The sequence below is a fragment of the Botryllus schlosseri genome, chromosome 9 (genome assembly GCF_051294905.1).
Source record: "Botryllus schlosseri isolate E-star chromosome 9, Bs_hap1, whole genome shotgun sequence".
In the NCBI taxonomy this organism is placed as follows: Eukaryota; Metazoa; Chordata; class Ascidiacea; order Stolidobranchia; family Styelidae; genus Botryllus; species Botryllus schlosseri.
The window spans coordinates 6,447,515-6,459,396 of NC_137244.1; the positions used below are offsets into that span (position 1 = coordinate 6,447,515).

At 40.6% G+C, this 11,882-nt stretch overlaps 2 protein-coding genes across 5 annotated transcripts in view; one reads left to right on the top strand and one right to left on the bottom strand.

Moving 5' to 3' along the window:
- The window catches only part of LOC145446929 (E3 ubiquitin-protein ligase NEDD4-like), a 41,299-nt gene extending 38,526 nt beyond the window's left edge, over nt 1-2,773 (top strand). For all 4 annotated transcript variants that reach the window (XM_080325304.1, XM_080325305.1, XM_080325306.1 and 1 more), the window contains 2 exons: nt 304-473; nt 1,615-2,773. In XM_080325304.1, the coding sequence (XP_080181430.1) occupies nt 304-473; nt 1,615-1,717 (273 nt within the window). In that variant the 3' untranslated portion in view covers nt 1,718-2,773. The remainder of the gene's footprint in view (nt 1-303; nt 474-1,614) is intronic.
- An 807-nt stretch (nt 2,774-3,580) lies between these two features.
- Nucleotides 3,581-4,298, bottom strand: LOC145446959 (heat shock factor-binding protein 1-like). Its single transcript, XM_080325367.1, has 2 exons — nt 4,274-4,298; nt 3,581-4,190 (listed from the first exon to the last, which is right to left on the bottom strand). Exon 2 carries the CDS (start codon nt 4,142-4,144, stop codon nt 3,923-3,925), a length of 222 nt encoding a protein of 73 aa, XP_080181493.1. The 5' UTR covers nt 4,145-4,190; nt 4,274-4,298; the 3' UTR covers nt 3,581-3,922.
- Between the last annotated feature and the right edge of the window lie 7,584 nt (nt 4,299-11,882).

Genomic DNA, 11,882 nt, shown 5'->3' on the forward strand with positions numbered 1-11,882 from the left:
ACCAAGTACATTAATTCATAGGCCTACATATCAACTGCCGAATTCACGCTCATATTCAGTGAAACATTCATTTTTAAATTCATTAATACAATATGGATGCATCGATTTCATAATAATAAGTTATTACATTTCCTAATTACATTTTCACCAAGTGCCGAATTCATGGGTAGCCTAGGAAAGACACGTGTTTGAACTTGACATTTCGTTCTTACTATCCTTTATTGCTATAACTTATTACCTTATTACTGCCATATATTCTTGTTATCTAGCTTTGCAAGAGCGTCATTTGATTTTGTGTCGCAGGCCATTCTTCTGATGGACCCCGAGTCGCGAGTGCGCTTCCTGCAGTTTGTCACCGGGACTTCTCGCGTGCCGATGAACGGATTCGCGGAGCTGTGGGGCAGCAACGGCCCACAGTTGTTTACCATCGAGAAATGGGGAACGCCTGACAAGTTACCCCGCGCGCATACGTGGTAAGGGTCTTGGGTAGTGTGTCGGGTCGAGTTGGACGAAATAGCGAGTCGGTCTTGGTTACGGTTTGGATAGGACTTGGTTCGGCGCGGCTTGTGTTATTGTTCGAAGTGAGGTTATGGTTGGCTTGGGTTATTTTCGGAAGTGGTTATGTAGTCAGCGCCGCTCCTGCTACCATAGTAAAATCCAAAGTAACACCGTGCATTTCAATCCGCTTACAAGTAGAAGCAGCAATTTCCATATAAAAACCAATTCTAAGGAGTAGAAACGTCCATAAGCCACTCAAGAAGTTTCATAGAGTAGATTTGGTCATGCGATCGCATACTAATAGCGGTTGTTATGGGGCAGCTTCTTTCAAAATTGCAATATTATCTTCACGACTAAAAAATGACTCATAAAGCAATGAATGGGTAGAATCTTCAAGACTATATTGTCGCTGTGCAATCGGAGCCACTCATGTCTGTTTTACACATTTTTAGACGATTAGGATTTTGTAAATTTTCTTTCGGCCATAACGTTGAAAGAATGCGACCAACGTAACCATGGCCAAAAGTGGCCCAAAAAAATGAAAATTTTACAAAAACCCAGTTTTGAAATTGATATAAGCTACTTTGTTTCCACAGCGACTGTATATTAATTCTCGGCGATGCAATGGCTATTTCACGCGGCTGTTACAATTATTTCACTCGTAAAAGCGACCCTCTCACAGACTGCGTTGCGTGTTTTTGGTGAAACGCTCTACAGTGTTTTGATAGTATCGATCGAAATAGATGAGCAAATGCGGTCACTCATGGCTTATTTGAAAGAAGACGTCTCTGTCGCAGTGAATAGCACATACTTACTCTCACTAGGTATACGTTGTGGACTCTATAAAGAAGTAACCAAAACCTTTACCTTTCTACAATAAGGTTATCTCGTCTTCTTGATTATATACACACTTGGTTGACCTTGCTCTCGTCTCGCTTCATGGCGTAATTGGTTGGGCGTTGACATTCCTAATCCAACAATATATATTACTTGTTGTTTCGTATCCCATTGAGGTTGTGTTTTACATTTTTTGAAAAGTGAAGCAATATTTTTCGGAAAAACCCACCAGCTAAAAACTGTCCATCCTCATTTCACAGAATTTTCTTTGTTTCACAGTTTCAACAGGTTGGACTTGCCGCCGTACACGTCGTTTGAAGATCTCCGTAAGAAGATCCATATTGCAATCGAGAGCTCGCAAGGATTCGAAGGCGTCGATTAGCGTCATGCTCGATTTTTACGACTTTATTCCTTCATTACTGGCATGGTGTTTGGCTTAACTTTTTACGAGCATATCTATATAGTTATAATAATTTCACGAGGTACTTTTTTTCTGGCGCCTTGTGTTGATTTTTCTCACTAACTTTTTATTTCTTCTTTACCGCACCACACCTATTTGGGCTTGTTGACATTACCGGTTTAAATGATGATCATTACTAGATTCACTGTCTGGTTTTTGCTGATATACTATTTTCGAAGAAGGGTTTTGTTAAACCAACAGGCGAGCAACTTAGACAAAATTATATTTACTTTTTTGTAACTAGGCATGTCCGAATCAGGGGCGCAGCCAAAAAGAATTCCCCATCTCCGTGATAGATTGTCAAGATCTATATTGGATAAAGTCTGTGGCACCTATGTCTGGAAACATTCTTACCAAGCCGATCCTCGCAGTGTGCACTTCGATTGTCATAGGTTGAGCTAAGCATGATATCTTTATGATTCACTAATCCTGTTGTGTGTTATAAATTATCGTGGCCTCCCTACTGTGACCAAGAATTGCATCTACTTAGCACTTAGCGGTATTATGGCAAAAATCGGCTGATGATTTGTTCAGTTTGGCGATTGTTGAATCGCTTTACGCTTGCGGCCTACTCCGTCAAATTGTAGATATTTCATGATGTTCTTCTGTCTGTATTTGGTACGCTTTCTCTGTTATGATTTTAAATAGCTTTGCGTACATATCGAAATTTGTGTGTGAATCTAAATGGGTTGTGGCTTCTGGCCTATGAATCCGCAAGCCATCAGGCCTGGCTAGACTTTGAAGCAGATAATACCAGTTGCGTTTTTCAGCATGAGCCGTGATTGGGTCTATGTGCGTTAGCACACTGCAGATCCATGTCACATCTGCGTTAGATTGATATTTATACCTATTTTTGATTGTTCTGTCAATTACTGATGCACGTCGAATATGTTGATTTCACCGAAACCCGCTTTTGGGGAGTTTTCGGAATGAAAGTTGACCATCTGATTGTAAAAATATACGAATTGACAGATTGCAGATATGTTTCCTCATTTCCGATGTGAATTTTAAACTGTAGAATGTGGCTAAGGTATTATGATGACAGTGGATATTATATGTTAGGCATAATTATCCAAGGGCTACTGAGTGGCATATGATCAGTACACGATCATTGTTTTGGGTGATCAATAAAGTGAAGGCAAGGTCACCATGAGAGACCCTGGCTACTCTCAGCAGAGGCCGTTTTGAATTGTCTGAGGTTTACATTGGGATCCTTGCCTACGTCACTACAGACAGCATGTTTACAAAAAGACTAGATGAAGGACTAATCAACAAGAAAGGCAGCAGAATATGATCACGATCAAGTCAGATTGAGAGACTGTACTTGGCCGTTTTGACATCTTCCTGCCACTGTTCATGACACGGTACTGTGCATCACATTGAGACACACAAAGTACAGTACATTGTACAAACAGATAAAAATAATAGAACCGCCAATTACGTGATCAACAGACTCTTGGGTACAGAACTTCATTTGTATCACTACATATTCATATTGACATACACCTAAATATTTTTGACGGCCACGATTGCTGATATACAGTGTTCTATTATATTCTCCACTGGTTGCTGACAATTACCCCTAATGAGTGCCAGCCCAAAGGATCTACCATGTTTATTTCAACATCAATATATTATGTAATCATGTGATTATTGTTCTTACCACGTTCTAATAAAACTAATACTTCTTGATCTACGTATAGGTCTGAAAGTATTACCAAGAAAGCGGTACAAGTACATTATCTGTCCACTCTCTAGCTTCCCAGCTCAGTGATTGGATACCAGTATATTAAAATTTTGCTTTATATTAATATAGCGGAAGCTGGTAGCATACGAGACATTGACCACTATAAACTATCTACAAGGTAAAAGTGATATCACAAAACAACATACCATCACTGCTATCATACAGTCAGCTACGTATAAAGTTATCAGAAAGTACACACATTTCATACAAAAACAGAAAAAGTAGCAAGCGGCGTCTGGAAGCCATTGTGTGACAGCGGAAACTAGAAACACAATAAAAAGGCTTTATATTTTGCTATAATTCTGTCCGTGGTGCAAAGGTTATAGTGTTGAAAATACATTGCAAATTATGGTAATTCTCTAACATGTGATGAGTCGCACTTATTCCAGTTGGCTAGCATCTGATAAATCATCTACGCCAGCTTGGGCCATGATATCTGCAATGTCTTTTTCGAGATTATCCAATTTCTCCCCAATCTCGTCAATCCGCAATAGGACTCCGTCTGAGGTTCCTTGAAACTTTTGCTGGACGTCCTGTAAGACTTGTTGCACGTACATGGTAAGGTCCTGGACGGACTTCGGGTCGGAGCCTGTGTCAGACATAGTGTGATCGTAATGCTACTTTGTGTCTTAAGATTTGTTAAGGTACCTTTAATTAAAATGTTCAATATTAACGTAACGAAGTAGCCGGGTTTTCTCGGAATGATCATCAGTCTAACTTCAAAGCTATACCTGTCAGTTAACTACAAATGTTCTGCACCGATTCAAAAACTACCACCCAATAACGCGACATGTTGATCCAAAACAAAAGCCGATGGCAACGCTACGCTTGGCCCGCGAGTTGAGAAGTAAGGTGTACATGAAATGAATTGGACTATTTCATAACAGATACCGGAAAATTTAAGCATTCGGTACTATAATCACAAGATACATGAAATTAAAATCTTCACCCTCACCACACTAAATTTAAAAAAAATACTGTGCTGAAACCAAGTAATGCAGTAGGCCATGTATAAATATAAGCTATATGGGTAAAGCTTATATGAACTCCAAGTCGGTCGCTCATTGTCTACGTAGGCTCACTGTCTACGACTTTATTACCCATGAAACAACTGCTTTCTCTGTATTCCAATACCGGCACTTGAGAAGTCACAGACTGTAGTGATGAAACGCCGTTCTTAACCCAATAACGATACAAAGGCCAGCGAGGAACTCCTTTGTACATAATCTAATCCAAACAATTTTCCACTACATCCATTGTTTTGTTTACCCAGCTTTGTGTTAGGACGCGTTCCGTTGCTAAAAACGGTAGAAGATAACTACCGAAGTCATGAAACCTTCTCTTTATCGCCATAAATCATTACATACAGGAAGTACACGTCCCAAGAATGCATAATTTTCGTTCTCTTCTGCGACCGAAGTAGCTGCTATATCGTGTTAATGGTCTATTTCAACAAGAACTGAATCCCTGAAAGTTATACACATAACGCCATTGATACGAGTTTGCGCACACAATTTGTTTGCTAAGTGAACATCGAGCGAATTTATTATATGTACTTAGCAACTATACGGAGCAGAGTAAACTATAATGTTAAAGAGACCCATGCTAACAGCAATTTTTAGAAGTAGGCTAGATCTGATAATATTATAGATAACTAACCTACCGAGAATGCTATTACCGAGATGGACATTACGGAGAATGCTATTACCGAGAATGAATATTACCGAAAAATGACATTATCGAGAATGGACATTACCGAGAACGGACATTACCGAGAATGGACATTACCGAGAATGGCCAATGCCAAGAATCTAGCTTAATGTAACGGAAATTGTCGGGAAATTTATACCTGAGAATCGATACCGAATGTGGCAACGCCGTGATGCACACACACGACCTGTTCATATGCATAACATGCCTGCATTGCATATATTGCATTCTCGGTAATGTCCATTCTCGGTGGTGTCCATTCTCGGTAATGTCCATTCTCGGTATTGTCCCTCTCGGTAATATCCATTCTCGGTAATAGCATTCTCGGTAATAGCATTCTCGGTAATAGCATTCTCGGTATTGACCGGACACCGACAAACATCCCTTTATTTTCATTGGTTGTCCATTTTCTGCCATCTTGCGATACTTTTCATTCGGCAAGGATGCCTCATCTTTATACGTCGTTCTTTATTAGGCTAATTATCTCTAGGTCAGGAGGTGTTTGATTGAAAAACTACATCCCAAGTCGCTTCGACTACTTGCTATCAGGGTTGTAACCAAGTCCCATTGTTCCGAGTCACGAGTCAATCTTACTTTTGTGGTTTTGACTCGAGTCAAGTCAAGTCATTTTCAATTCATCACCGAGTCGAGTCCGAGTCCAAGTCACCGTTTAAAGGCTCAAGTCCGAGTCATAGTGTTATGACTCAAGTCGAGTCCAAGTCACAGTATTGAAGTCATGTTCAACGCATGTTTTAAATCCTGAATTAGCTTATAGCTTATAGAGAAGTCATATAAAATATGCCGAGTCAATGACTTGGGTCGAGTCATGCGTAATGACTCGAGTACAAGTCGAGTCAATCCAAATATTGACTCGAGTCGAGTCATTTTCCCTTTTCAAGAAAATGACTCGAGTCAAGTCGAGTCACCAAAAATTCGTGACTCGAGTCATGACTCGAGTCATTACAACCCTGCTTGCTATCTCTTTATTGTATCGCGATCTTCTGGCGTTTTGGAACGATTCAATTACAATCATCAAAGAACTGAACTATGTTGAAGGTTCACTTGATATTATCGATTTCCTCTCGCTTTCTTTAAAGTTATAGCCCCACGTTCATGATCCATGTGTAAGTGTTGTTGCCAGTTTTCAGGTATAGATAGATGGAGCTGTTCCTTGTCCTAGGTATCACAAAAATCCAGAACATAGTCCTTACGGCACACGCTGGATTACGAGCTAATTCACCAGTTAACCCTGTCGAATGCCTGATAACCGCGACAGGACTTTACACCAGTGGTTCTCAACCTTTTTCACCCCGCGGACCAGTAAAATTTCAAAAAATGTCTGGCGGACCGGTGAACTTTCAAAATTGATATGAAGCCAAAATGTAGAGTATGCAACCGTTTTTTGCAATTATATGGTGCTAGAGAGTGAAATTTTATGGTAGTGAGTCTGGTGAGTCGAGGTAGAATTGCCTTGTCCAGATAAACGTGATACCGCCGAGAGTCGTTTACAGTCTTTCGCGCCGAAGGCCGCGGGTTTAACCGACCACGCCAACTCGAATAATATTCTTCCTTTTGACAATATCGAGAGAAGAAGCGTTTTATAGTCGAATCAAGCTCATTGTCGTGCTATACCTTGCTCATTGCCCACTACGAACAGATGCAGGCTATTCTGTCAGCTATACGAATACAATGCGTACCGCAAAAAAACACCTTACAGCAGCTATACCGGCCATGCGCAGAACCGGGCCGAAAATGGACTTCGTCAGCCCACGCCAAAAAACGTTGGTCTTGGGCCCCCACAAGTCGATAAGCAAAACTTCCGGGGGCTTCGGCCCCAGACCCTGCTGTTGGGTCGAGGTTTTCACCTGTACTACTGAGCACATTCATTCTACTCAGTGTAAGGATAAAGTTTATGTAGCTTAATCGCGGCAATAGCGAAAATTTTTAATCATTCATGACTCAATCGGTTTTCTCGCTGCCGAAATTTTGGCACGCCTTTCGGATGGGTTGTAACCAACTCACAAGGCTTCGAGTCACAAGTCAATCTCACTTTTATAATTTTGACTCGAATCAAATCTATAGTCATTTTCAATTCACCACCGAGTCAAGTCCGAGTCCAAGTCAGGGAGCAGAGGGTCAAGTCCGAGTCATGGTATTATGACCCTAGTCCAAGTCATTTTGTTGACTGTTCAGTTCTTAGTTAAAGTCTTGTTAAACCCACTTTTTAGAACTCTGTTTGATGATAACGAATGGTTCGCATTAAAAATATCCTAATTTTCCTCACTTTCAGCAGTTTTTGGTCGCATTTTCAAGTACGAGTACTAATAGACGAGATCCCAATATTGCATGTGGTTGCTTTAATATTGTTCGAAATTACAATGAAATGTCGGTCCTGGCCGTCTGAGTCTCGAGTCATATGACTTGGTTCGAATCATGTACATTGACTCGAATCAAATCGAGTCATCCGAATACCGTGACTCGAGTCGAGTCATGACTCGAGTCATTACAACCCGGCCTTTCGGAGTCCCATGTTAGCGTAAACCTAATTATATGTGTTGGACTGTTGGTACGTCGTGGCGCGCTAATGGCTGGCGCCGAAATGCCTATTTCTATAAATCATGCGTAATTCTCGGAGAAGGGAACCTAATATGCAAGGCATTCAGTGACACTAAATCGCGCAAAGCACGAAAAGAAATTGAAAAATTTTAGGAAAAGTTTTTAAAAAAAACACGCTATGATTTATGTACATTTTGCAAAATAATTTTGGGCCCTTTTCAAGCTCGACCCCTCTCAAATTGGGTGGTTTGGAGTGCCCCAGTTACGGCCCTGCACAAAATGAATGAATTGAAAACGAATGATCGCGCAAACGGCACTGTTTAGCGATGAGCTCGTATCTGTTCTGTACTTATCACCTTCAACATTGCATCTTGAAATTAAGGTATAAAATTGTAATATACCTGGCGGACCGGCAGTAATGTCGTCGCGGACCGGCTGTTGAGAACCACTGCTTTACACAATATATTTTCTCCTATATTCAGCGATTTTAATATTGAATTTTTGCATTATAAACAATGACTGTGTTGCAGGAAAGAAATATCATTGAAGCGTGTAGAAATAGCCATAAATTGCTTACGGCCCCTCTAATAACTACGCAGCATATAGATTCAGCCGTGAATCAATGCGAAATACGTCTGCATACTCTGCGACGGAAAGGTTGCCATCCCTTGCTATCAGAGGTGGTCAGTAACGAAGTACTTCTACTTTTTGAAGTACTTGAAGTAGATTTTGCCTACTCACGCTGCTTTTAAAGTAGTTATGATTTTAGACTACTTCTACTTCTACTTGACAGTTTTCTGTTTTATAGGCAAAAATAAGCGTAGAATACCTACGTACTTACTTACTTGTGAACCACCACTCCTACTACTACTTGAGTAGAAATTCCGGCGTTACTTCTACTTCTACTTGAGTAGCGACGGTGACTACTTTGACCACCTCTGCTTGCTATATAGACCTGCTGTTACTTTATGACAGGAGCGCAAAATCATTTTCACGGCATGGTACATTAGCAGATTCGATTTATTATTAACAATTTCATCATTTCAATGCACCACAAGACTGCGATAGAATGAAAAGATAGGAATGGGTGTCGAAACGATTTGGAGCAGTCTTTGAAATCAGACACCCACCTGGCCTAGGCTACGTAAAAAGGAGGCATGCAGATCAGCTGTCTTTAACCAGCCACCCATATCCTACAGTTGTAACGTCATGTTCTCTGAAACAAATATGGAAAGAAATCCGGATTAAATACGCCCAAGGATCAGTGGTAGCTCTACGATTGGGGGGATGGGTGAGAATTTCCGGGGGTGGGGGTGGAGGATATAAGTATGTTATCGCAGCTTCTGGGGGCCTCCGCCCCCAGACCCCCTTTACCATCTGCTATTACCAAATTAATATTAGTGCGCCATATGAACGTAATTGCTTGTTGAGTGCATGACACTAACACGGCTTTGAAGCTGGCTTAAATGTGGAATTGCACTAGCTCCTGAGCCTTTTTTGTCATACTTTGTCAAATTATAAAATAAGGGACCCAGTTAACTGTAGCTCATGTCTTCATGTTGAAGATGTATGGCAGGTAGCGTGAAATAATAGAATAGCGAAACAACTGCTGCAGGCTAATATGGAAAGCTATCGGCAGACATTAGCAATAAGCCAGCACACCACCTCAAAGGTTATGAGCCAGGTGCTGGATTAGGCCGTATAGATTATTGCATGTGTTCAAGGATAGACAGAGGTGGTCAAAGTAGTCAAGAAAGCTACTCAAGTAGAAGTAGAAGTACCGACACAAAAATCTATTCAAGTACAAGTACAAGTAGAAATTTTGAAAGCAACCTAAAGCAAATTGAAGTAGAAGTATAATTTGCGTGCTTTAAATCTACTCAAGTAAGTAAGTAGTTTCGAAAACTTCAAATTGAGCTATGCGGAAGGGGCAGAGAGCTTCATGTACAATGCACATTGATGCATCCCAGAAGATATAAATTTCCGACAGCATGAGCGTTCGACCGCAAATGGTAGTTTTGCTATGGATATGAGATAAAAATCTTTTGTTTACTCGAACATCCCGTTATAGAAAATGCAATGACAAGTTTCCTCGCCCATATTACGGCCTATAGTTTAGTCGAAGAGCAATACGGAGAAGTTGTATGGATACGATGTTAATACTTTGCACGAATCGTATACGATGATAAAAAAATATGGCGTAACGTAAAAATGCCATAGTGTAATTGTATTTTCGGCAAATAGACGGTAATGCTACACTTGCTTTTAAACGTAAACATGTATATTCTCCAGCAAAAGAACTGAAACTAATTATAACTTTAAGTAATGATACTGCGAATTGAACGAGAAATACCAATACTATTTCAGAAAAGCGGAAAATGTATTTCATGTCTTTCGTCGAGACAATTTTAACGGTGGTCTGCTAAAACAGGTCCAACGCTCAAAAAAGTCGGAGCCCACTTTTTCAGATTTGGACACGCCATGGGCTGCTAGATTACGATATGATGTGTAAATGCTAGATTGCGAAACGGTAGTTTCAAACGTTATGATGGGCCATATGGGCGACAACGCGGTGCGAAGGGAACCACGCAACCAGCTACCTAAATAATATTTACTTACGTGAAAACATATCTGTAGCTCCATATCTTGTGTGAAGCGCGATGGAAATTCTGGGTTTGACTTGAATTATCCTAAAACTGAAAGTTTGAACTCTGTGAAAACAGCCCGAGAATTCCCCAGTTTCTCTTTCTAATTGGAGGGTTTTACTACTTCTACTTGAAAAAGTGAAAGTAGCGAAAAATAAGTAAGTAGATCACAAAATATTACGAAGTAGAGTAGCGAAAATTCTATCTGCTTGAGTAAGTACTAGAAGTAGAGGGAAACTACTTGAGTACTTCGAAAAAGTAGAAGTACTTCGTTACTGACCACCTCTGAGGATAGACTACACCAAAAGTACGTACCTCTACCGCATGCAGTGACTTGATGATTATCGGGCTATGGGACTTTCTAACAAATGCAGAGATTTGATGATTGACCCATCAGTACGGCATCATCTTCTTGATTGGTACACGGATTTCCACGTTTATTCGCTATAATCCTTGAAAAAATCGCTTTAACCAAAGAGGGGGGCTTCGACCAAGGGGGGCTGGGCAACCGCCCACCTCGCCCACCCCAAAAGCCACCACTGCCAAAGATGTTCTCAATACGGTAGCCCGTGGCGTACGATAACCAATCGTAGGCCGCGGGTCGCTCTATTCGAACTTTAGACGGAATTTGAGGTAACACCCGTGGAAGCGAAACAATTTCGGGTCTCCACCAAACGACTTCTCGTGTCGTTGCGGTATACGTGAAATCGGGGGAGCCAGACTTTTACAAACTATTGCATTTTCCAAAAGCGCGACTAGAATTAGAACCAGAACTGCTGACTTGTCAATACTCGCAACTAGAACTACGACTAACGACCTTTAAACATCTGCAACAATGACTAACTAAAACATAACTATACCTCCGATTCAAATATGATGCAACTCGATCATTAATTTTATCGGTATTGAATCGGCTTTTCACATGAACATCATGAACATCAGTAGCCAACAACAAAATCATTGAAGAACCAGAGAAGTACCAGAATACAGGATAAACCAGAGGTGGTCAAAGTAGTCAAGAAAGCTAATTAAGTAGAAGTATAAGTAGCGACGAGAACATCTACTCAAGTACGATTAGAAGTACTTCTTACATAAGCAACATAAAACTACTTGAAGTAGAAGTAGAATTGACCGACTTTAAATCTACTCAAGTAAGTAAGTAGTTGTGAAAACGGTATTAATGGTTCTTGGTTCGAATTGACGCAACCCAGGAGGTATCAATTTTTGACAGAATAAGCAGTCGTCCACGTCATAGAATGTAAATGATAGTATTGATATGGAAACGCGATACTAATCCTTTGTTTACTCGAACACCCCGTTTTAAAGAATATCATGGCATGGCACCCTCCCCCATATTATAAGGCCCCTAGCTCAGTCGAAGGGCACTACGAAGATTTGTTACCTGTAGTATTATTGCGGCGATTTTTTT

Coding starts and splice junctions, on each gene's coding strand:
- LOC145446959 (XM_080325367.1), bottom strand. CDS start 4,144: ATGTCTGACACAGGCTCCGACCCGAAGTCCGTCCAGGACCTTACCATG.